Source organism: Aquila chrysaetos, chromosome 25 (assembly GCF_900496995.4).
Source record: "Aquila chrysaetos chrysaetos chromosome 25, bAquChr1.4, whole genome shotgun sequence".
Taxonomy (NCBI): domain Eukaryota; kingdom Metazoa; phylum Chordata; class Aves; order Accipitriformes; family Accipitridae; genus Aquila; species Aquila chrysaetos.
The window spans coordinates 17802604-17827692 of record NC_044028.1 but is presented as its reverse complement, the minus strand read 5'-3'; the positions used below and the strand labels follow the sequence as shown (position 1 = coordinate 17827692).

General features: G+C 64.7%; 1 protein-coding gene across 6 annotated transcripts; it reads left to right on the top strand.

The window, feature by feature from the left end:
• Window positions 1–4228: 4228 nt before the first annotated feature.
• On the top strand, window positions 4229–22079 carry SBK1 (SH3 domain binding kinase 1). 6 transcript variants are annotated; one of them, XM_030001418.2, is made up of 5 exons: window positions 10867–10976; window positions 12483–12906; window positions 18103–18305; window positions 18422–18624; window positions 19327–22079. In XM_030001418.2, exons 3-5 carry the CDS (start codon window positions 18110–18112, stop codon window positions 20107–20109), a joined length of 1182 nt encoding a protein of 393 aa, XP_029857278.1. In that variant the 5' UTR covers window positions 10867–10976; window positions 12483–12906; window positions 18103–18109; the 3' UTR covers window positions 20110–22079. The 6 variants fall into 6 exon arrangements, with proteins under 6 accessions (XP_029857274.1, XP_029857279.1, XP_029857275.1 ...); XM_030001417.2 differs by lacking the exon at window positions 10867–10976 and adding an exon at window positions 11805–11949; XM_030001414.2 differs by lacking the exons at window positions 10867–10976; window positions 12483–12906 and adding an exon at window positions 4229–4942.
• Window positions 22080–25089: the final 3010 nt, after the last annotated feature.

Here is a 25089-nt window from a genome sequence, read left to right as displayed (position 1 = left end):
GATTCCAGCCCGTTTAATCACACATTCAAATATTCACCACATTTAATTGCTTTCTTCCAGTTTTGCAGAGTTTGGGTTTTGCCTTCAGGGTGAGTCTGAGCCTAATGCCAACCCAGCAGCTGGCTACGCTTCACTTCACATCCAGCCGCGTATCTGTTTCTATCTCCTTTTATTGTTCCTACCACAAATTGAGCTGTAAGTCATTCCGAATGCGATGTGCAAATGAGCATCTTACTGCCCTGCCACATAACATAAAATAATTTGATGAAAAGGGTTAAACCGTATTTTATAAGTACAATAAAGAAACTTTGAAATGCGAGGGAAAGTTTTGTGCTGCAAGCCCCAAGCACCCCCTGTGTCTCGCAAGTGGCTTGGCAATAAGTTTGCTTATTTAGCAAGCTATAAAAAATACAGCAAGTAAAGGCCCTGAGTACAAATCCCTGTGGAAAGTACAGATACGCGTAATTAACTTTAAACAAAGACCACAGCCCACTGCTCTGGGGAAGGGGTGCTCCCGAAATGCCTCTCCCCACGATGGGTGTCCTTCCTCCTCCGCCTGCCATCACTCGGTGCCGGGTGCGAGCACCCATAGCCTGGCATCCCAGGGGAGGAGGGCGATCAGCCGGGGCTGTCATCCCGCACCGTCCCGCATCCCCGTGCTGGGCAGCCCGGTCGGGACTGTCCGTCCTGGCCGGGGTGGCTGTGGTGGGCAAGGGTCTTCTGTGGCCACTGCGGCTCCTGGCCAGGTTCTCCTGCCTCCGCTCCTGCTCTGCTCCGTACCCCGTTGGGATTCATCTGGGACTATTTGGGTTCTCGGGTGCTGTGTTTTCGGCACACTGATTGTATCGCTGGGCATGCCTTGCCAATTCCCACTGAAGGGCAGCTGCTTCTAGGCTGGAACAAAACAAGCCCATGGGGCCAGGGCACTGAGACATGACAGGAGGTCCCCACATAAGCAGGCATGGCAGGGGAGCGCAGGCAAGACCATGCTTCAGGCAGGCCTTGCAGGTCCAGTGTTTCGTGTGTATTTGAAAGGGAGGCCTGGAAATTCATCCCGCTGTCCAAATCACCCCTTCCAACAGCCTCAGACCCGGAGGAGCAGGGTGGGAGAGAGGCAGCAAGTTACAGCAAGGGAGAAAGGACTCGTTTCAGCCTGTGGCTTTTTTTAAACCTACACAAAGTTCAGAGTCTCTGTCTCTACCTTCTTCCTAGACCTCAAAAAAACCACCCAGGCAATGCAACAAGATGTCCCCACCTGCCCTTCTGCACCTCTCCCTGTTCTCAGCCTCCCATGACTTTGGGAGGGCACCAGCAGAGGTGCAGGTGGCGGCAGAGAAGGACGGTGGAGCTTGGGCTCCCATGGGCAAGGTCCCACCCTGAGGGGTCTGTCACCCACCATGAGCTCCTGTGGGGCATCCGCCAGGAGCCACGTGGATTCGTGACCGGCCTCTCGGTCCCACGCTTCGGTGGGCGCTGCAAGGCAGCTAATGGGTTTTTATTGAGCTGGGTGCGGCGAGGGGGGGAGCAGGGTCCCATCAGCTGGGCGCCGATGACCGGCAAGGTCTCCCCTTTTTCCAGGAAGCGTGGGGTGGAGGGGGCTGCGAAGCCAGAAGCCATTAGGGGCTCCCCGGGGCTGGGCACGCTCGCCTCTTCCATTCCGTGGGAGAGCAGCCCTTTTTCTCTGGGTTTCTGCTCCTCTCCGCTCGGCCCATTAGCCGAGGCATTAAATTTTAACATTTTTTGTTGCTCCTTGCAGAGCATTCCTGGTGAGTGGGTGCCTGGGTGGGTGCCAGGGCCCTGGCGCCATACCCAGGGGGCCTGGGGGACCGTGGGAGTCTGGCTGTGGCTGTGGGTACCCGCCTGCAACCCACGGGCAGGAGAGGGGCTCCCCCGGTGCCGGACACCTGCGGGATGCTGCTGCTCCTCCCAGCTCCCAAGGACCAGTATGGCAGCAGCAGCATTGCTGCAAACCCACTGCACAGCCCTGTTGTCCTGGACAGATGTCCCTGCCAGCTCCCCACATTGGCAGGGGGTGACAAGGCGGCACCAACCCCCCCATCAGCCCAGCCAGCAAGGGCAGCCAGGCCAGCGCCTGCAGCACGGCCAGCCCACAGGCAACGCTGCCTGCAGCCCTGCCTGCTCACACGTCACCTCTGGGAGATGGGCACCCATCCTGTTGCCCAGCCCTGCAACTCCCCATGCCCTGCGGGAGCGGTCTCCGACGCTGACCGCCCACCAGCTTCACCCCCTGCCCCTGCCAATGCCCCCAGCCCTTGCGAAACGCCCAGCGTACATAGGAAACCAGTAAAGGGCAAGCTCTGCTTGCAGGCACAGCCCACGGCTGCTGCTCTCGAGGGGGTTTTTGCTGCCCCACAGCTCCCTTGGTGCAAACTACCCCAAGGAGCGTGCAAAAGGGACCTGCTCTCCCCACTCCGCAGCACAAACTGTCCCCCAGCCCCTCTTTGCTGTGGGTCTCCGGCGACCACCCTGCAGGGTGAGCTCTGCTCGCCATGGGCAGGCCCAAGGAGAACACAAGTCCTTGAAGCGCCTCGGAGTAACGCACTTGGCTTAATGGCAGGAGAAATGCTCAGGCTTGAAATAGCTGATGGAAGTGGATGGCTTGAGGACGAGCCCTGCTCTGAATCACAAAGCTTCCACTGCTCCTGGCCTTGGGCAACGTGCGCTTGCCCAGCTCGGCTGTGCACACGCGTGTACGCTGAGCTCGGCCGTGCACGTGCATATATGCTGAGCGCAGCCGTGTACACAGGCATGTGCTGATCCCGGCCGTGCACACACACACACGCCGACTCCGGCTACCCCCTGCGTAAGCACACCTACAGCCGTGGAAAGAGAGCACAGGCAGCCAGGCTTCCTCCCCACGCAACCCCAGGGGACATGTCTGCACCATGGCAGCCGGAGGCAGCTCTGAGGACTTGGCCATGGGGCTGGGGTCTCCGCTGAGCCCCGACCCCGCACCCCAGATCGGGACCAGCGTGGGGTGGCTGAGCCCCATCAAAGCTGCGAAGTGCGGGCACCTCGCAGCCTCACGTGGGGGACCATCTAGCCCAGCACCCTTCTAGATGCATAGAAAAATGTAATGGAAATGAGTTTGGGCTAAACCATCCTCCAGGTTGGGTCCCCCTCTCCCTTGGGGCAGCTGTGCAGCGAGGACAGGACCCGTGAGCAGCACGGCCGGGAGCTTTCTGGCCATGAGAAATTAAAAAGCCATCGATTTTTGCCATTAGAGGGGGTGTGGCTGCAGCAGATGCGCTGCAAGCAGAGCCACGCACTGAATAATTCACGGCGAGAGATGACGAAGCCCATGGCTGCGCTGGGGAAGCCTCTCCATGTCCTCCCACTGCCGCCTCCCAAGGACGTGGCCTTTGCTTCTGCCCCAGGGCGTTGGATGCGGGCTGGGGTGAGGGACGGGCACCGCTCTCGGTCTTGGACCTGGGGGGCATGTGCTGGTCCCTGAGCTGGTCCCAACAGACAGGGAATGGCAAGAGACTAGAGCTGCCCAGCGAGGGCATGAGGCCACGTGGGCGAGGGGGCTCCTGACCCAGCGTGCTGCCCCCGAGGTGGCCCAGCTTGTCCTCTGGGAGTAGCCAGACATTGCTGGCATGGCTGCCCTGGCTTGCACTGATGGTACACAGCCACCCCTTTTTGGGGCCGGGACACCCATCATAGGGCAAAGATGCGACTTTTGGGGCAGGGACACCCCTGGCAGAACAAGGACACATGTTGTGGGGCAGAGACACTCACATGGCACCATGATGGTCTTGCCGTACCTGGCTGGGACCGGCGTGCTATGCCCCGCCATGCCCGGCCGTGCAGCGGGGAGCAGCCCCCCAGGAATGGCTCCCAGGGCACCTTCTCCACTATCGGCAGGGCACAGGGCACCCAGGCTAAAAGAAATCCCCCCTGGGTTGTGCCATGTCCCCCACGCCAAGGGCTGGCCAGGGCAGAACCTGGGGAAGTAAGATAGGGCTCAGGGGGACAGAGCAATGGGTTTCTCGGTGACACCCGGTGCACCTGGCGGGCGGGCTGAGTTTGCCAGGTCTCAGCTGCGGCGCTGGCGAGCCCCAAGGCAGCAGTCCAGAGCCGGGAGAGGGCGGCTGGAGCCAGGGCAGGGCCGGCAGCGGCAGCGGAGGAGTTAACTTCCCAGCCTCGCTGCATGAATCTGGAGCTATTAATACTCGCACACTGGTTTAGCTGTCAGAGCGAGCGGCTGCTCTGCCGGTGAGACGAGCCCCGCGGAGCCGCAGCTCGCCGACGACACAACTTTCCTCCGCGAGCGCGCGGTGCTCCCGGCCTGGCCGCCTGCCTGCCAGACCCTGCCAGATCCTGCTGGATCCTGCCAGACCCCACCTGCTGCAAGCCCCTGCGCAGGGAACACTTTCCCTGGCAGCGCTGCGGGCACCGTCCTCTGCGCCCGCCACCATCCAGTGCCACATGGGCGCTGGGTGCCGGAGAGGGGCAGCCGCTTTCCCCGGCCTCTAAAGTACCACAGGGCTTGGCCGGACCCCTCGGCCAGGGCGATGCCACCCCAGGTCCCTGTCCACACCCCCTGAGGACCGGTGCTGCCTCCGACCAGGCTGCACGATGGGTGCCGGGCTGGCGTTGGGCATCGCCGGCCCCGGAGCAAGGGCGATGCGGAACACGGCACAACCCGGCGCTACCTCCATGCGCGGTGAGCAGCCAGTCCTGGCACTCAGCGTGGCCGCGTGAAGGGCTCTCCGACACCATGGCCCCGGGCAGGCGAGCGTAAGCCTCCGTCCGCCGGCGGCACTGGCGAGGGGGAGGAAGATGCCAACACCTCTTCGGCGCTGCCTGGCCTGTGGTCCCCCTCACCCGGGCGCGGCGGCCGCCACAGCGGAGCAATGGATTCCTTCTGCTTTGTCTGCTTCCAGAAAGAGGAGCTGCAGCCCCTGCACCTGCACAGGTCAGTGCCGCGGTGCCCGGCCAGGTGGCATGCCGCTGGCGGGGCACGCTGCGAGCCCATGAGGGGCATGGGAACATGGCACCGAGCCGGGCTGGGGGATGATGCCTGGCATGAGAGCCGCCTGCCTTGGCTGTGCCAAAGTTTCCCTTGGAGCGGGCGCATCCTCTCCTGGCCGGAGGAGATCATGGCCCAGTGCTGTGCCGTGCCACGCCACGCCATGCCGCACCGCGCCATACCGCGCCATGCCGGGGAGAGGCTGTGTGCACAGCACGTGTGTGCATCCAGCATGTGCTTCCCTGGCAGCAGCTCTCCAGGGCACGGGGTGGGTGTCCCGCGCTGTGCTGTGCCATGCCGTGTAGTGCCGGTGTGCCCATGGGAGTGGGGCTGTTGGCAGCGGTGTGCGAACCCACAGCATCCCGGAGCCATTCCGCCCACTCCTGCTCACCTGAACGGGGGTCCCGGGCCGGACTCTGCTCCCAGGGCCTTGCTGCTGCCCCTGGGGCAGGGGCTGACCGGGGGGTCGGGGGGCCAGGGCAGTTGGGGGGTCCCCAAGGAGGGCCACGAGGCTCCCCAAGGCCTGGCTCTCTCGGCAGCAGCACCAGCACTCACCTCCCCCCCTCCCTAGAAGCTCCTCTCCCATCCGCGCTGCTGAGCAGCAGCCAAGGCGAATGTGCCGATGCCGGAATTAGCCAGGCAGCCAGCAGGGATGCGAGGTGTGAACGCCGGCACATGTTGTGCCCAACTGCTCCTCTGTGGCACTGAGCCACTGCCGGCTCCTGTCCCATGCCACAATACCCAGAGCAAAGCTCCCACCCCGCCGCAGCCGGGACCCCCCCACAAGCACTGGCTGCCCATGGTGAGGTCCGGGGAGGACGGCGGTGCTGGGCTGGCGGCCAGGCAGGGCTATTGGCTGGGCCGTGGGTGCGTGCCAGTCCAGGCAGTTTGTCCTTCCTCCTGGTATGGAAGAAGCTGTAGGGTTTGTTTTGGTGTAAATCACGTTTTTTGGAGTCTCGATTCCCACGGGTCGCTGCCCACGAGCTCAGTGCTAGCTGGGAAGGTGCTGGGAGGGGGAGCTGGGGGAGCAGGGATGGGAGAGGGGCCTTTGGGGTGTGGGTGCTGCTGGCTGGAGAGGGACGCAGAGCATCCCCGGGGCTCCTATCTCGTAGCCTGACCCGGGATTGGAGCTGATCGGCTGCATCCAGCCTGTCTGTACTGGGCCACAAGCGGCACGAGTTTGGCGTTCTCAGCCGGGGCGGGGGGGGCACCCAGAGTGGCAGTGTGGTGTCCCGAGGTCCTGCGTGGTGGCTACGGGGACCAACCTTCCCTGCGCGGGGGGATGGCGAGGGATGGTCACCCGTGGCTCGTTCCCAGCCACTTCTCCCGTCCTGCCCCGCTTCGAGGTGGGCTGCGCTGGGTGGGGCTCCCCGTCCCCAAACCCTCCCCTAGTTGTCACCAGCCTGTCCCCACCAGCCTTTCCTTGGGCCTGCCTCCAGACTGTGAGGACAGGGCTGTCGTCGCCTGCCACCGCCGGTACAGCAGCTACCGGGATCGGCTCCCCGCGGGCCGGCGGCGGGGGTGCGTGGTGGCGGTCGTGCCGGCAGCGGGACCCACCGGGTGCTCCCTGCTCCGCCACCGACCCACCGGCCTGGCCTTGGGCATGTCACCCTGAGCCGGAGGGGGAGCGTGGGCCCACGCACGTGGGTGCCGGAGGCAGCGTGCCTGTCCCCGCAGCCTCGCTAGATGGTGCCAGGAGAACGGGCTGCGAGCGGAGGCGGCCGGCGGGCGTGCGGTGCCGGACGGTGCCGGGCTGGCCAGGGTGCCAGGGTGCCGGGGCAGGCCCCGTGGCTCTCCCTGTGCTCCCAGTTCAGTCCCTCTTGCTGCTTTGGCCCCGGTTGGTGATGGGACGGGAAATGCTGTAAGCGGGAGCTGTGGGCACAGCTGTGCCGTGGCCCCAGGCAGCGAGTCGGCCGGCGTTTGCGGCTTCAGACCCAGATGGGGGGTGGGACGGTGCCGTGACCCCGTTACACCCCCAAACCTCACCTCCCCCATGAAGAAACCTGTTCTGCTTCTTTTCAGAAGAAACCCATTCAAAAGTAAAACCATGCTGTTTCCTTTCGACCCAGTAGTTGAATAGTCATCATTATGCTCCAGAGCCAACACCTCATCCAAGCTCCCCACAAGTGGCTGCAGGCAGATGGTGCTGCAGGTCCTGACCCAGCCAGTGCTGGGGGGGGGGACAGCACACAGGACGCTGTGCCCCCTGCCCGGCTGGCTGGGGACCATCCTATGCCCCCCAGGAGCACGGGATGGGGCTTGGGGGGCTGCGGGAGGGGAGGCAACACCTTGAAGGCCACTGGCAGCGGCCGGCGCATCCCCACTAGGCAACTGAGCTGCAGATTGTGCCCCACGGCGCCTGGGCTGCGTCTCCTCCCTGACCTTGAGAGCAGCCGCTGGGAATCTCATCCCGGCAGCCACGGCAGAGGACGGCAGCACGCCGCTCAGGGGGACCACGGAGGTGGGGGGCACTTAGCCCCCCGCCCCAGTGCTCCAGGAACCAGCTCCCACCAGCCCCCTTTCTCCTTGAAATCCCCTTGGCTGGGTGCTGTCCCCAGGGACCGAGGGGGCATCCGTCACCCCCCCAACATGGGTCATGCACCCCAGGCTGGCAATGCGGAGGGGAGCCGGGCGAGCAGCCCTGGCCGCACGGGACGGACAGCGGGCAGCGAAGGTCGCGCCGGTGCCTGCACCGCGTGGGGAGGCTGGCCTAACCGCAGGGGCAGGGCAGGAGGTTTCGGGGCTCGGTGGATGCTACGGGGTGGAGGGCGGGGGGGAAACATCCAAAAGCATCTGGGAGACGCTGCCGGCAACTCCCCAAGCTGGCGCTGCGGCTCCCGGCGTGCTCCGCTCCCGCGTCGCCCTCCCTCCTTCCCTCCCCGCCTGCTCCTTCCCAGCATCCCTGCCAGCATCTTAAGGCAGGTTTTAGCTCATGTCACCGGAGCGTGACAGGCTGCGGGTGGCCGTGGCACCCCGACCCACATGCTATGCGGGGCACGGCCCCTTGGCTCCCACTCTGCCGGGGAGGAGCAAGTGATGGCGAAGGGACGAGCGACCTTCTCGCTGAATTTGGAGGCGATTGGGCTTGCTAGAAATATTTTGGGCTTTTCAGGTCATTTCCCCGCCACCCACCCTGTCTGAGCACATCCCCTGTGGCACAAGCCAGGATATTTCCTTTCCGAACAGAAATCCCCGGGGGCATTTGTGGTCCCTTGGGGAGCTGTGGGCTCATCGCATGGTTTGGGATCGAGCTAGGTGATAAACATGTTTGATCCAGCTCTCTTTCATCTTGCTAATCTTAATTAGTTATTAATATTCTCTAAGTGCTTTGAAGACCATGAGCTCGATGCAAACACTAACTGGAGCTATTGGTGTTACTATTATTCAATCTGTGTGTGACCCACGTGCTGGCGACATGCCGGTCTGCAGCCTGACAGCCGCAAAATGAGCCACTGAGCCCCACGGAGCCCCACAGAGCCCTGCCGAGCCCCACGGAGCCCTGCCGCAGCCCGGCTGGTCCTTCACCAACAGCTCAGCCTCCGTGTACCTGGGGCACGGCACAGTTCCGTCTTCCAACACCGGGGCGGTGACACCGGGACCCGAGCCGCATGCGGGGTATGCGATGCTGTCCCTGCAGCCCCCCGCGGTCCCCACGCAGGCTCCCCGGGCACCGGTGCCTCAAGCCTGACCTAGAAACAGCCCCGAGCTATAAATAGGGCGAGCCAAAGGAGAGCTCAGAGGCGCAGCTTGAAACGCCGTGAGCAGGAGGCTGCGGGAGCCGGGGAGTGGCAGCCGGGGGACGGTGTGACAAGGACAGGCAGGGGACACGGGGGGACGGGTGCCTCGTGCGGGTGCTATGGGAAGGGACGAGGCTGGACCCACTCCATCCCCAGCAGCGATGGAGGGGGTGTGCGAGGAAGGCTCTGGTGGCTTTTACCAGCCCGTGTCCTGCTTAGGCGGCAGCACAGGGAGCATCCCAACTCTGCCCCATCTCCCGTGCCGTGCCCGTTCCCGGCGCCCTAAGAGGCTGTCCTGCCCTGTGCCACCCCTTTCCCAGCCCCACAGCGGCTGGCCTGAGCACCCATCCAGCCTGCCTCTGGCTTGCTGGGTCGCTGGGCTCCGGTGACGCAGGGGACGGCATTTCTGCCCTCATGCCACGCAGATGCCCCCATCCTGGTGGGGATCGTGCATGCTCGGAGCATCTGAGCCACGGGTGCCGGGAGCTGTGGCAGGGACCGGCGAGCGGAGCGGGGGGATCGAGGAGACCGGCAAGCACTCGTGAGCCACAGCCGCCTCTCCCGCTTGCCCAGACCTGAGGCCGGCCGTGCCCCGGGTGGCTGCCGGACGGGAGAAGGGTGGCAATGTCACAGCAGCGCCTGGCACCGAATTAAAGAGAAGTGTCAGAATGTAATTCAGCCTCTTGCCTTAGAGTCATTCATAAAAAGACTAATTGCTCTGTGTGCTAAACTGGAAGTGGATTAGAGCCGCCAGTGAGTCAGTGGCAATGGCTCCCCTGCCCTCCCCGGTGGCGGGGGGGCTCGGGTGGCAGCAGGACAGCTCCGGTCCCGGCGGAGCGGGCACAACCAGCTCGTACGGCCCACCGCGCTGTGGGAACAACCCACCGACACCCCTTGGGAGTGTGGGGCAGCCCCACGGCTGTGGGTTGGCTCAAAGCGGCTGCGTGGGAGTGAAGGGACCTGGTGCCCATCTAAGAGCCAAGGAAGCTGCAAAGCGAATCGTGGCCTGCGTTAAAACGTCCCTGCTCAGCCCTGGCAAAATCCGAAATCTGCAAAGACTGGATGTGCCCAGGGATGCTCCGAGGAGGAGCGCGGTGCCTACCCTTTGCCTTCCTGCCGCTGTCCCCCAGGCTGGAGGTGCCCGGGAGCTCCCGGTGCCCGCCACTGGCATCTCTTGCTGAACGTGTTGCCAAACTTTAACGAGGCTGAAGAGAAGCCCGCGTGGCGCGTCTGCCTCGGCCGGCTTTCCCTGGCTCGGTCCGAATGGTCCCGCCATTCCTGAGTGCATGGGGGGAAAGCCACGTGTCGTGCACGTGTTCAGGAGTGACACTTTGGAGGGGCGAGCCGGGCGCTGCCCATGCCACGGTGGGCATCACCCACGCTGAAGGAGAAGAAATCCAAAGTCTTGGAAGGCGCAGGGAGAGCAGGGGACGGGGAACCTGCCGACAGCGGGATGTGGTCCTGGGTAAGGACATTTCCGACGCACGGTGCTGATGGCGGTGAACGCCAGATGCTCCAGGCTTGGACTATCGGAGTCTTTTTTTCGCCGAGTGCAATGACGAGCGGGGTGGGGAAGGGGTGAGGGGCCCGATCCCCGCGTGGGTAACTGCGGAGGTACCTGTCCCAGCCCCCGCTCACCAGCACGTCCCGCCGGTGGGGTGGTTCCTCGGGGCTGAACCCCGTGCCGCTCGGGGCTCCGAAGGCCGGCTCAGCTGCGGCCCCCCCCGGCTCCCACCCCGGGACGCACCGCTGCTCCCCGCACCGAGCACCCCCGGGGGCTAAACCCACCCGCAACCCCCGCGTGGGCCTGAGCCCACGGGCCGGAGGGCTGCCGGTGCTCGGGGGGGGGGGGGGGGGTGGTGGTGGTGGTGGTGGTGGCCGAGGGGCGCGGATGGGGAGCGCCCCGCATCCCCACCGGCGCCCGGGGACGCGGCGGCGGAGCCCCCCCCCCCCCCCCCCCCGCCCCCCGGCAACTCCCCGGGGGCTGCGGGGCGGCGCCGGTGCCGGGCGGAGCGCGGGGCGGGGCGGCGCGGGGGGGCGGCGGGCGGGGGGCGCCGCTCTCCGCGCTCCGCTCCCTCCGCTCCTCCGGTGGCGGCGGCGGCGGCGGCGGCGGGGCCGCGGCATGAGCCCGGCGGTGCGGGAGGCGAGCGGCGCGGCGCGGCCCCGCGCGGGGGGCGGGCGGCGGCGGCGGCGGCGGCGGCTCCTCTCCCGCCGAGGACGGGGCGCGGCGGCTCGCCCCACCGGTAAGGCGGCGGCGGCGGCGGCGGTGGGGAGGGGGCACCGGGGGACACCGCCCGCTCCGGTACCGGCCCGCGCCTTTGTGGCGGGCGCGGCGGGGCCGCCCTTTGTCTGGGAGGAGGGCGGGCGTGGGACCGCGGTGGGGCCCCGCCAGGCAAAAAAAAAAAAAAAAAAAAAACCATCACGGCATAACCGGGGCTCCGGGATGAACGGGGGGGTTGCCTCCCGCCGCTCCCCGCAGAGCCCGGGGAAGGCGGGGGGGGGGGGGGGGGGGTTGAGGCACCGGGCGATGCGGCTGCTGCCCCCGGGGGGGCTCGGCCGCCTCCCCGGCGGGAGCGCGGGGTCCCGCCGGCGGCCGCCTCCCGGGGTGGGGGGGACGGACCCGGTCCCTCCTCCGGCCGGTGCCACCTGCGCCCCGGGCCGGCCCCGGGCCCTGCGGCCGCGGGGACAAAGTCGGGGCCGGAGACGGAAGCGGCGTGAGTCACACTTGAAAGGAGTTTGTGGCGGAGCGGGGATGGAGCCGGGGGGGGGGGCGGCGGCGGGGAGGGGGGGGGCTGTGCCCTCGCAGCCCTGCGCTGGCCGCGGGGCCGGTTTCCGAGGGGTCCCGGTGAATTGGGGGGGGCTCTGGAAGGATGCACCGCGATGGAAAGCGGCCGGAGGTTGGGGAAAGGGAGCGGGGAGGGCAGAGCGGGCGAGAGGTGGCCTGGGGGGCAGCTGAGGCCATCTCCCCTCGTCATCATCTCCCCTCATCATCATGTCCCCTCGTCTCCCCTTGTCATGTCCCCTTGTCACCTCCCCTCGTCGTCTCCCCTCGCGGTGTGGGTGCGGAAGCCGGCCTCCAGCCCGCACCAGCCTCTCGCCGGCTGCGGCTCGGGCAGGGGGAGCGTGACCCACTTTCCTCCAGGTCCGGCCTCGCTGGCGCTGTGGCCGCGGGCGGGCGACGCCGGCCGGGAGTCCTGCCGCAGCTCGGAGAGACGGGTGAGCGGCACGGGGGAGCGCGGCGGTTCGGTTTCGGCACCCCCACCGCGCCGGATCTGGCGTCGGGGTGTCGCCTGGCGGGAGGCGAAACCTCGGAGCTGGGCGCCCCGCGTGCCAAACCCCGACCCGCCTGGCTCGCGGCGTCGCCGCGGCGTGGCCGCGAGCGGGGTGTTACCGTCCCCCGCCCGGGATGCTGCGGGAGGACGTTGCCTGGGGAGCGAAGGCGAGGAAGGGGAGAGGTGGGAGCACCCCCCTCAGTGGGAGCCGGGGCCGAGGCGGGGGCCGCCGGGGCGATGCCCGGGCTGCGGGGTTACAGCAGCTCCGGCCACGAGGGTCCCGCGCGGGGCGGGACGCGACCCCGCCGCGTGTAAAGGCCGTGAAGCCCCTTGGAGCGGAGGTGGGGCTGGTTTTCGCGGCAGCGTGACGTGCCCCGTCGCCCCCGAGAGCGAGAGGGGCCGAGGGGCCGGCTGGCCCTGTCCGCGGGGACCGGGCGGGCGATGGGCAGGTGCCGCTCGGGGCGTTTGTCTTTGCAGATCCCAAACGTGCGACGCTGCCGGCGCTGGTGGAAGAGTTTTGGGAGGGAGATGATGACAGGCTGATGAAACCAATCAAACAATGAAGTAATCATAAATCCCCGGTGCTGGCGGCGAGGCGCGGCAAAGGCGGGAGGAGCCGGAGGCTGGAGTAGCTGAGGTCCTAATGAAGCCATCCCGCTCGTCAGGAAAAATCCTGGGAGGCCCAAGCGCTGAAAGGCGGCCGAGGTCCTGCCGTCGGGGGCCGATGGACGGAGATGGCACGGTGCAGATGAGGGCAGGGAAAATCCTGCTGGCAGCTCCAGGAGAGCAGTGTGGAGGGCACGGAGGATGGTGGCGGGAGGGGAGAGCAGTGGCTCCCCGCGGAGCGGCTGCCACCCGTCCCTTGGCAGGATGACGAGAGCCATCGGAGGAGAGGGCCCGGGTACTGCTTTATCTGCTCTTCCCAAATTCACCGGCGAAACCTGAATCCTGGGACCAAAGGCTGAAGAAGCTTGTCACAGGCTCATGGCCGGGATGGGAGACGGTTCGTGCTACGGGGGATGCTACGGATGGGTGTGACGGGGCCTGACCCTGCCCCACAGCTGAGACATCCCCACTGGGAGAGCAGCTCCCTCCGCCTGGGATCCCGCGCGTTTCTGGGTGTTCGTCGGCTTTGCCGAAGCCGATCCTGGCGCCGGGCTTTCTGCTCTGGTCCGGGCAAGGAGCTAGTATGAGAAACTCCAGATAACTGGGAATTCAGCACCATTGCGTGGAGAAGTGTCCCAAACTGGGAGCGCTGGGAAGTCACCGTTGCCGCGGGTGCTTCGGCGGAGGTTTGGTGCTGGTTCAGGCTCGTGGTGCGAGCGGCACTCGAGTGTTTCCCGGCGCCTTCCCACCACCATGGAGCCGGCGAGAGGACGTGGAGACGTGCCCCATCCATCGCCTCTTTGCAGGGGGTGGCTGCTCCTCCTGCGTCATGGGATGCGGGCAGAGGGGCTCTTCCCAAAATGCTGCCCGCCTGCAGCCGCTGGCCAATTTCCCTGTGCCGTGTTGTGACCAGCCGCTTCCCGGACACGCTCGGCTTGTCTTAAGCAGCTTTGGACGGCGCCGGGGCGGCGTGCGGGTGGAGGGACCCTCTCCCCATGTGTGTTTTGCTGCTTTTGGTGGGGTGGGAGGCAGCAGCCGTTCTGGGCAGTGGGCAGCGCTGCCTGCAGGCAGCCCCGATTGTTCGGACGTGGCGGGTACCCGTGGCTCCGAGCCCCCATGAGATGCCTGTTCCACTCCCCTCCCCATGCCCGTGGAGACGGCCTCGTTAGGCGAAGGTGCCTTTGCGAGCCCTCCCTGGGTGCCGGCCTGCCGCTGCCCCCGGAAAGCGCGGCTAATAACGCCTCATGCCGGCACGCTGGTCCCAGCGGCGCAGAGGAGATGAGAGGATGTCCCCGGAACGGGGTCAGGCAGGAACGGAGGCGGCGGAGGCTGGAAATGGAGCAGGGTGCTGGGAGGCAACGGCTCGGCGCACGGCACGGCCACGGCACCGCCTGCGCCCCTCGCCCCGGCAGCACCCGGCCTCCAGCCTGCCGGGCTGGGGGGCGGGGGGGTCAGTGTTACCCACTAATAACTAATACCAATTACACCATAATTAATGAGCACGCTGCTGTCGTAGTGAGCGTCACGGCAGCGGGAGGGTTTGGGGATGGGGAGAAATCAAAGCTCTGCAAAATACACGTGGTGCGGCCGGGGCACCCGCAGGGGCAGAGCAGCGTGTGCCTACGCCTGCTCCGCTGCCGGGTATTTCTCATTTCTCCCCTCTCTAAAGAGAAATCTGGGTCTTGTAGAGACTCTAACCTGGCCCTGCGTGGTTTTTTTCCCTTTGTCTTCCCAATTCTTGCCCCAGAGCAGCCCAAGGCGCGAGTCCTGGCCCCTTGCCGGGCTTCCAGTATGCCTTCTCGCCGTAGAGACCCCTGTATCAGGCTCAGCCCAAAACCTTTTTCCTTTGACCCCGCTCAGTAACCGGGTTGTTTTTCTGACCTGTCGGTGTCTGATGTGGCCACAGGGTATTTTTTTCCCCCTTCCCCTCTTAATTTCCAAGCAGCCGCTGCTCCAGCAGCCTCCTCTGCCGGGTGCCTGGGGCAGCTCTCCCGGGCGGCCTCTGCTCCTCTCAATGAGCTCTTAATGAGTTTGCAATTACTTATTGGCAGAGCCGATGAGCCCAGGGCTGGGCGTGCAGCGGAGCGGGATGCGGAGCAGGGGAAAGCATCCTCTCGCAGGGAGTGGCATCGGGGTGGGAGCGGGTTGGCAGCTCTGACCCTGGTACCTGCTGGGATGCCGGGCTCCGGATACGGGATGCCATCCTCCTGGGAGGTGCTCCGTGGTGTTGGGGATGGAGCCGGGGAGGTTTGGGGAGAGCAGCGGCAGCTGCTGACGGGAGACAAGTGGCTGCCTATAAATACCTGCCAGGGAGCGAGGAAGAGGTGGGTGGATTATCCTCCTCACTCAATGAGATAAATGGTTCTGAAGCTTAAACACAGAACAATTTTAGTCTGAATAGTAGGAGAAATGGTTCAGGACGCGGAGATGACGGCACAAACCGCCTGCGATGAGCGGCGGGGTCCTGGTGCTGCTTGGCAGCATCTTCGCTGCCCCTTTGCCGTTCCCCGGGGTCCCGTGCTGGGGGGGCCTTCTCCAGGACTCAGCTGGGATGCACATCGTTCCTCTCTGCTTTTAAAAGCTCATTCTTCAAGAACACCTGAAACAACTGAGCTGGGGGACCACGCGCCGGGAGGGTGGTTTTGGCTTCCTTCGGGTGCGGCGCTGGCTTCTCTCCCCCGGTGCTTCGGGGCTGTGCCGTGGAGGCGGGAGAGGAGCTGGTGTGCCAGGAAAAGGCCCCATTTCTGCTCTGATTTGACCCGATTTGGCACGTGGCCGCATGGGCGGTTGCGTTGGCATGACTGGTGTAGGCTGAGGATGCAGGACCTCAACCCCAGCCGTGCCAGGCTGGCAGCATCTCTCACCACGTTGGCACCGGCGCCCCGTTCCCTGCCATCCCCGTGAGCGTGCAGAACCGGCTGGAAATGAGCCCTCGCTCCCTCTCCCCGCTGCTGCCCCACTTTGCTGCTTACGTCAAACCCAACATGTTTTCAAAAGTATTTCAATTTTTAATGAAAACTTCTGCGCTTACACTTTTTTTGGCCTCAGTGCATTGGTATTTTGCCCACCATCGCTGTTTGGTTTTCCCCGGGATTGGTGTTGGCTCTGCGTTCCTGTTAGCCTTGACAAAGCGGGGTGCGTTGCACCGAGCCGGCCGTGACGGAGGCACCGTGGCAGGATCCCGGCAGCGCCTGCGTCCCTGGCAGCGTCCCTGGCAGCACGGCCCCGTGCCTGCCCTGCGACCCGCACCACAGCAGGTTTGCCTGCTCCCTAAAGCACCGCAAACACAGCAGCCGCAGCCCTTGGGTGGCTGCGATAGCCTGGCAGGCAGCAGGCAGGGGACTTGGCGTGGTGGGACACCAGTTTCTGATGGGCGTTTCTCGGTCGCCGGTTGGGAAGGAGCCACCTGGAAAACCCAACAGGTTTAGCCAAGGGAAAAAGCAAATAGCCATTGTCTTGGAGAGCTCTTCTAAGCAGCCGTCAGTCCTTCACCTCCTCTCTCCCATCCCACCAGCAGGTTTTTTTTCTCAAACCCCAACTTTGCCGACTTGAATAATCGCATTTCAACACCGGTTAATTAAGAGACATTGACGAGCCTGATGATTGTAAATTCAAGTGTAGACAGAATTCTTCTTGCAGGATGCTGGGAGCTGTTTTTAGTCATGCATCCATCGAGCTGCTGTGCTGATCCACCTCCACCTCCAGCACCCAGACGCTGAAATGGTGCTCCTCTTCCAGGAGGCCAATAAAACACTATGGAGATGAGCTGCTTTGGAGATCTTATGAGTCAAGCCGTTACATTTTTGGAACATCATGATGTTGAAGTTCCTTTTCTATTTTTCGCCCAACTTCCCAGGAAAAAAAATAAAAAAAAAAATTAAGAAGCTGAGCTCTGCTTTGGGATAAGAGGCAGCACCGTGGTGGAAAGAAAGGAGAGGTTGGACATCAGGCTCAGCCTTGCTGGGAAAAGGCTGGGAGGATCCTCATGCATCGGGCAGGACCCTGACCCCGGGGTGCTGCGGGTGCTTCGTGGGTGCCCGTGGGGCATCCAGCACTGTTTGGGGTGGCTGTCCCAGCCCCGTCATGGCCGTGGCGTGGGGCTTGGCCCGCGGGCATTGCCTGGGCCCCCTCCTGTGGTGGGGCGGCTTGTGCGCGCCCTCCGGCATGGCTGCTCTTAGCCTCCATCTTTCGCGGCCGTGGGCTCACCACCCGCAAAACACCGTATGGGTGTTTCGCGGGCGGCAAGCCCACGGCTGTAGCCGCCGAGCACCCATGCCGCATCCCCGGCTGCCCGCCGATCGGACCCCCGGATGCCGTTATTCCCGGCAGCAAGCAGGATTCATTTTAAGAGTGGGATTTTTTCCCCCCGGTGAGACGCCGCATTAAAAATCTAAATATAAACCGGCGCCCGCTCGGCTGCTGTCCCATGATTTTTGTCAATCTGCTACAAAATCAAAAGTAGCCGGATTTATCTGCTGTGGTACCCACCGGCCCCGGGGGGGCCCGTGTCTCTGCTCAGGACTCGCTCCGCGCAGGGCGGTCGTGCTGCGCTCTCGTGCGTGCTTCCAGCGTGGGGTGGCTTGGCAGGGCATTGGGTTTGTGCTCTTGGGGATGATGGAGGGCGATGCAGCGCCCCGAAGACAGAGGAGATCCCGGGGTGGTTTTGCCGCGGTGGCGGCGTGGCGGGTGAGTCCAAGCTCGGGTCTCGTTGCGGGGATGGCCAGAGTGAGGAAAAACTGCTGCCGGTTTGTCGGGAGTGAGGAACGTCGGTGCTGTTGTCCGCGCGCCGCTGACCGGGCTCTGCACCAAGAGCGTCCAGCACCTTGGTTGGGGAAAGCCGAGAGTCGGTGCTGAGGGATGGTCAGAGGTACATGGCGGAGTGATTTGCTGCAGAGCCATCGTGTCGCCGCTCGATGCCTGCGGCGTGGCCCTGGCCCTGCTCCGGAGCGTCGCTGGCTCGCAGGCGGGCTTGGCTCTGGAGGGGGCTCTGGTGCTTTGCGAAGGTGGGAGGGTGGAGGGGACAGGGCTGGCTCCTGGGGTCCCCACTGGGGACTGCGGCAGCAGTGGGGAGCCCCAAAGGGCCTCAGCTCCCATCCCGCGCGGTGGCTGTGAACTCACCAGGGCCGAGGAAATGTGTGTGTGTGTGTCTGTCCGTCTGTCCGTGCCCCTGCCCTCCTGGCTCTGCCATGCCCCGAGCCCTCACTTTGCCCCCAGACATCCCCCCCGAGTTGGAGGCGCAGGGGCCACTGCACGCCCCGGCCCTGCCCCGCACGGCTGCAGCCCCTGCGGAGGCTGGAGCATCCTCTCCAGAGCCATTGGGTTGGTGTCCGCTGGGGACAGAGGGGTGGCACCCAGCGGGTGCTGCTCAGCACCGGCCCGAGCAGCCCGGCGTCCCTTTGCAAGGTGCCGTGGCTCCCAGCCCCGGGGACGGGACGGGGCGCGGTGGCTTTGCAGCGCCCACCGAAAGCGGTGACGCGCCTCTGCCTTGCAGCGCAGCCATGAGCGCGGGTTCGATTGAGCAAGAGCCGTCGCGCAAGCTGGCCTGCTGCGGGGTGCCCCTCATCACCGAGGACATGCAGTCCCTGGCCATCCGCACCCTCTCGGGCACCGACATCAGCAAGCACTACGACCTCATCCGCGAGCTCGGCAAGGGCACCTACGGCAAGGTGGACCTGGTGTCCCACAAAAGCACAGGTGAGGGGAGCGGGGGGGGGGGGGGGGGGCGCGGGGGACGTGGCCACGTTGGGAGCAGGGTGTCCAGCACGTCCCGACCGTGCCCCGGGCTCATCCCCATCCCCTGCCCACTGCAGGCACCAAGATGGCCCTGAAGTTCGTCAACAAGAGCAAGACGAAGCTGAAGAACTTCCTGCGGGAGTTCAGCATCACCAACACGCTCTCCTCCAGCCCCTTCATCATCAAGGTCTTCGATGTGGTCTTCGAGACCGAGGACTGCTACGTCTTCGCTCAGGAGTACGCCCCCGGCGGGGACCTCTTCGACATCATCCCACCACAGGTGGGAGCCCCCGCCCCTCCCGTGGGAGCCTTTTTGGGGCGGTGGCCATCTGGGAGGGGGCCCCATGCGCGGGGACCGGGCATCCCTGTGTGGGTCAGCCCCAACCACAAGCACCTACGAGCGAGTCTGGGACCCGTCACCTGTGCCCTGGGTGGCCAGAGATCCATCATCCATCCCTAGGGTGAGCTGGGACCCATCACCCATCGCCTGGGACCCACTGCCTGTCCCTAGCGTGGTCTGGGACTCATCACGCATCCCTAGGGTGGCCTGAGACCCATCACCCTTCCCCTGGGGAGCCTGGGACCCATCACCCTTCCCCTGGGGAGCCTGGGACCCATCACCCATCTCCTGGAGGTCCTGACACCCATCACCCATCCGTAGGGTGGCCTGGGACCCATTGCCTGTCCCTAGAGTGGTCTGGGATTCATCACCCATCCCTAGGGTGGGCTGGGACCCAACACCCATGCTTTGGGTGGCCTCGGACCCATCACCCATCCCCTGGAGGTTCTGACACCCATCCCCCATCCGTAGGGTGGCCCGGGACCCACCACCCGTCTCCCCGCCGCAGAGAGCACCCCAGATAAAAGCAGCCGCGACCGTGTCAGATGTGTAACGACATACAGATGCGGCGGTCCCCGAGCTGGGTGGGATCACCACAGGGTTCGGTGGCGGGTGGCTGACGCCGTGTCCCCGCGCCCGCAGGTGGGGCTCCCCGAGGAGCTGGTGAAGCGCTGCGTGCAGCAGCTGGGCCTGGCCCTCGACTACATGCACAGCAAGAGCCTGGTGCACCGGGACATCAAACCGGAGAACGTCCTGCTCTTCGACCGCGACTGCCGCCGCATCAAACTGGCCGACTTCGGCATGACCCGCAAGGTGGGCTGCCGGGTCAAGCGCATCAGCGGCACCATCCCCTACACGGCGCCCGAGGTTTGCCAAGCCGGGCGGGCGGAGGGCTTCGCCGTGGACACCAGCATCGACGTCTGGGCTTTCGGGGTGCTCATCTTCTGCGTCCTCACCGGTAACTTCCCCTGGGAGGCGGCGGCGGCTTCCGACGCCTTCTTCGAGGAGTTTGTGCGGTGGCAGAAGGGGCGGCTGGGGGGGCTGCCCTCGCAGTGGCGACGCTTCACAGACAGCGCCCTGCGCATGTTCCAGCGCCTGCTGGCCCTCGACCCCGAGAAGCGCTGTCCCGTCAAGGAGGTCTTCTACTTCATCAAGTGCGACCTGATGGCCGAGGTGCGGCGCCGACCCTCCTACCGCTCCCGCAAGCACGCCGGGGACAAGCTCCCCGCCGGTCCCCATCGCCACGAGGCGGCCGGCTCCTGCACCCCGGCTCCGCTCAAGAGGACCGTCCTGACCGAAGGGAGCGGACCGCGCGGCTCCGAGCCGAGCGCGGCCCCCCCGGGGACGGCGAGCAGGACAGACGGACGGCAGGACAAAGGCAAAGGGCAGATGGTCCTGGCCACAGCAATAGAGATCTGCGTCTGACGGCGCCGGGGCGGCACGCGGCGGCCGCCCGTCCCGTCCCGTCCCCCGGCCTCGGGGATGGGGGGTGTTGCTCGTGGTGGTGGCACGAGCCGGGACCGGGCTCCGGATCTCCCAAAGCAAAAAAAAGAAAAGAAACAAAAACGAAGAGGAAAAGGACAAAACCGGTTGCGCTCTGTAGCGCCGAGGATGCTGATCCCCCCCGCCCTGCCTGGGTGATGCCGGCAGCGGGAGCCCAGCCGAGGGCACCGCTCGCTACCGGGGAGGACGTCGGTGCCCCTGGCTCCTGCCGTGGCCGTGCCGCCCCCTCCAAGGGTCCCCCCCAGGGTGGCACGAGGAGGAGTCTCCCAATACGGGGAGGAAGAGCTCGGGGGGGGGGGGGGTTGCGTGGGTGGGGGCCACCACCCAGGGCTGGGGGCTGCGGGGCAGCCAGCACCCCCCCGGCTCTCCCTCACCCCGTGCTCGGCCCCCGGCCGGGGCGAGGGAAGGCCGATGACCCCCGCACGGTGGAGGAGGCCTCTGGGGAGGTTTGGGTGGGTGGTGATTTGCCCCCTTCCACGGGTCCCTGCCCCACCGGTGGGGACCAGGAGGGGATGGGGAGGTGGGCGCCGTGGCCGGTGATGGGCAGCTGGGGCTGGGGGGGGGGGGGGTCACCGGCAGCCCGGGACCCCCGGCAGCCCCGGCTGCCTCCCTGCCACGGGAGGTGCTGGCAGCCATCGATGTAGCAAAGCGTCCCTGTCTGTGTGTCGTCGTGCGTCCCAGCCGCAGCCGCTGGCAGCCCCTGTCCCCCCTGCCCTGTCCCGCCGGGCGGCCACGGTCCCCTCGCAGGCGGGAGCTGCGCTCCGGGCTTCGGCCGGTGGCCGCGGTGCCGGCTATCCGGCAGGTCGGATGCTCGGGGCCGGGCTGGCTCTGCCGTGGCGTTGTCCCCTTGTCCCCTCTGCAGACTTTTTGTACCCAGGGACTGGAAAAGGTGGCGGCGGTGCATCTCCAGGCTGGTCTGCGCAACCTGGGGAGCAGGGGATGGGGGCTTCGAGCGGCCTCCCGAAGCTCCGCGTGGTTCCCTGTGCTGTCCCCGTCACCCCTCCTTGCTGTCACCCCTTCCCCAAACCCCGGTTCCCCTCCCCTGAGGCTGGCAGGGAGGAGGCAGCGGGGTAAATCCCACCCGGGGCCGGCTGCGGCGAGGCAGGGTGGCGGTGGCAGGAGCCGCTGGTGGCCCCTTAGTGACAATGTCACGGGGGGGGGGGGGTGTGTGGGGGGGGTCACAACTCCCCTCCTGGTTTTGGGCACCCAGGGCGGCGGGGGGCTCACCCCGCTGCTGGGGTGGGGAGGCTGGGGGGGCACCCTAAGGTGGCTGCACCCAAGCCCTGGCACATTTCGGGCTTCCCTCCCATCGGGTGGGCGCCGTGGGGACCCCCAGTCCCCCGGCCCCTCCGGCCCCCCAATTCCCGCACAAAGGGCTATAACGCTATTCAGCAGCAGCAGCAGTTTACACAGCAGGCGGGTGCCCGGCCGGCCCCCCCCGCCACCGCCGCTGCCCCCCCCCCTCCCCGTCCCCGCAGCACCCACCCCTGCCCGCCGCCCGCCCGCGGTGCCAGGGCCGAGGGCCGGTTTTAGAAGTAGCATTGCCCCGATGTAGAGACGCTAGGCGCGGTTTTTTCTCCTTTTTGCCTTAGGTCCCTCGATGTCCTCGATCTTTCGTGCAATAATGTAGATAAGGGATCCCGGCCGTCCCTGGGAGGGCTCGGTTGTACCTCCCCGGGCGGTCTGTCCCACGGCGGGGGGCCCGGGTGTGATTTCTGTTCCCGTCGAGGTCGCTGTGTCGGTAGGTTGTCGGGTTTTTATTTCCAATTCCCTCGGCTGTCGGGTTTCGGACCTTCTTCCCGTAGGAGAGGCTGTAGTGTCACAGACGTTACCTCAGTTTGTCACTGTTGAAAAGGATTAAAAAAAAAAAAACAAACAAAAAAAACAACTAAAACCATAAAAAATGACAAAATACATAGTTATAAAAGCAAAAAAAAAATTCTCAATGGCGGTGAAGACTTTTTTTTTTAAGTAAAACCAACGTGACGCTGCTTGTGCAGCTGCAGGCGGTCGGGGAGCGCTGCCCGCCTTCGCCCCGCCGTGGCCTCGGGGCTCACCGTCCCCCCACTTTCACCCTGTCTCCCCCCATGCCCGGCTGCCGTGGGCACCCCAGGGCGGGAGGGAAGGGGACCGGGGAGCAGCACAGCGGGGCCGTGGGGCAGGGTGGTGGCACCCGTGGGTGGGGGGGGGAACCCAGCCACCCTCGGTGCAGCCCCCTCCAAACAGGCAGGGCTGCCTGACGCCAAATGTATTCCAGCCACGTCCGCAGGCTAATTTCAATTTCCTGGTAATTATGCAAATGAATGTGGATTTAATTAAGGGCAGATTTCATTAAAGTCTTCTTGGGGAAATGAGAACAGGGTGGGGGAGAGAGAGGAGGAGGAGGTAGGGAAGGAAAGATGAAGGCAGCGCCCACCCCGGAAGATAAATGGCTGCAGGGGATACCGAGGGGATGGGATGGGATCCCTTGGGAGCGGGGGCCCTGCCCGCTCCCTGCCACGGGACCCCCATCGCGGGGGGGCTCAGGGTCCCCAGCCCGGAGGCGAGGGGGCTGGGGGGGGGGGGGGGCAGCGCCCGGGATGGACCCCGGGAAGATGCGGCTGCGGCTTCTCAGGTGCATCTCCAGCCCCGCTCCGGCGACGAGGGCAGCGGGCAGCGAGCCCTGGTCACCCGCCGACTTCAGCAGCGAAGGCTTTCATCTCCTTTCCCTTCCCGTTTCTTTGACACGTGATTTATTTTTTTCTCTTCCCCAGCTAAAAATACAGATTTGGCCACGCCAAAAGGTCTAGGAAATCAGTGTCATTGTCACCAGGCGCTGGCTGGAAGGACCCTCCCCGATCGCAGACAAAAAAGGAAACGCTGCCATTTGACGTCTTTGAAATGAACCACTCGGGTTGCTTTCAGCTGAACTGTCTTTAATTCAAAGTGAAATGGCTAATTTTATCCCAGCAAGGTCGGGGATGCTGAGAGCCCGTCAGTGCTGGGAGGGCGGGGGCTGCTCGTCTCCAGGTGAAACCTTCAGACCCAAAACCAGTGGTGAAAGCGGCGCTTCGGCAAAGCCATGGCTTGCCCGGCAAAGCTGCTGCCTGCCTGGCAAAGCCATCGCCTGCCCGTCCCCGCTCTGAGTTTGCTCCCGGGTTCGGCCGGGAAGGCGGCCGCCCCAGTGCCGCGGCCACTGACCTTGGGCAGTCCCCGAGCGATGGACGAGCAGTGCAGGCGCTGCTCCAAAAGAAAATAACTAATAGATTTGTACAGACCCTTGAGCCGGCCAGAGGGAAGAGGCACAGGGTGCCAGGCGTGAAAGCGGCAGTGGGGCTGGATGCGGGACAGGTGCGGCAGATCCAGCCCCACCAGCGTCCCGTAAAATCAGATCCTTCCTAAGCTGGCAAGGCCAGGAGGTCCTCCTGGCTGTGATACTCAGCAAAGCCTGCCCACCTCTAATTTCATCCAGCCCTTGATTTCTGGAGCTGAATTTTGCCCGTTTTTGCTTAGAGATGTTAAGTGAGCCACTGCAGCCCCAGCTAAAATACTGGAGGTTGAGAGTAAAAATAACTGTGAATGCTCCGCTCGTTTGGAGTGCAAATGATCAATGCCAAGCCAGCATTGCAAAAAAAAAAAAAACAAAAAAAACAAAAAACCCAACAAAAAAACCCCCAACCAACCCCAAACAAGCCCTTTAAAAGGTAATATTTTGCCACCAAGACGCTGCTTCAGTTCCCCGATGATTCAGGAGGGGCTGCAGGATGAGGCCCACGGCAGGTCTTCCCACGCATCCCGAGCCGGGAGGGGAGCGCAGGGTCTGGGCTGCCGGTAGCTTCCCCAGCCGCCGCATGGAGACGTCGGGGGGGATGCGAGCCCGGCGTGGCAAGAGTTTTCATTAAATGTGCTTCTTAGGGCTGATCCGCTTTCAAGAGTTTCCAAAAATAGTGACAGCACCGAGCCGAGATGGGCGTTGGAAGGAAATGTGACTCATGTGCTACCCAGCGCCCAAGCAAAATCGGAGGAGCTCGAGGCCACCACACAAAATGAGCCACCTGAGCGAGAGCCGCTGCTCAGGGACGCTGCCGAGAACGGGGTCTGCAGGAGGACGCACGAGGGCATCCCGATGCCCTTTCTGGTGGCTGCAGAGCTGTCTACGGAGGGGATGCGGCTTGGGCTCGTCCCCCACCTGTCCTTTCCGCAGGGTCCCTCCGCTGTCTGCGTTTCCAGCTGCTGGGGAGATGACGGACAGCTGTCAGTCAAAACCTGGTGGCTGCCGAGGACAAGCTGCCGGAGCCAGGCAGCAAAAGCTGTCCTGAGGTGGGGAAGAATCCAGCCCCGTGCCACATGGGATGGTTCAGCAGGGCCACAGCTGGTGGGAGAAGGGAAAGGTGACCTTGTGTGACAGATCCAGCCACCTTTGGATCAAGGGAGAGCAGAACTGGCTGCACCTCCATCCCCATCCCCTCATAGCCCATCTCCCAGGCAGGTCCATGCTCAGTGGAAACAGCCCTGTGAGCATCCCGTAGGGAACGGCTCTGGGCCAAACTCTGCCAGGTGCCCGCTGCCTTTACTCCACCCTCAGCCGGCTGGGAGGATTTCGGCACGGGCTAGAGGAAGGCAGGAGGCTGCCGGCGTCTCCGACTTGGCTGCGTGCCCCCCGCAACGGGTTTGGACACGTTTTTTTCACCCAAAGGCGTTTCTTCCCCTGGAAAACCCAGTGGTTTTCAGCAGGGTCTTTTTGCTGGAAAACGGGTGGGTTTGTCAGCTTTGGGGGGAGGGGTTGGCCACAATTTTGGGGTGCGAGGAGGTGCCGGGGAGCACACCCAGCCCTGCACAACCCCCCCGCCACCCATATGGTTGGGTTACGGCTCCGGCTCGTCAGGCCTCCCACGTTGCCATGACAACTGCAGCATCCCAGCT

Bases quoted from the DNA above. Each gene is read 5' to 3' on its own strand.
- SBK1 (XM_030001414.2), top strand. From the start codon at position 4,881: ATGGATTCCTTCTGCTTTGTCTGCTTCCAGAAAGAGGAGCTGCAGCCC. The intron at 18,306-18,421 runs GTGAGGGGAGCG...TGCCCACTGCAG, and splicing joins GGTGTCCCACAAAAGCACAG to GCACCAAGATGGCCCTGAAG. The intron at 18,625-19,326 runs GTGGGAGCCCCC...CCGCGCCCGCAG, and splicing joins TCGACATCATCCCACCACAG to GTGGGGCTCCCCGAGGAGCT.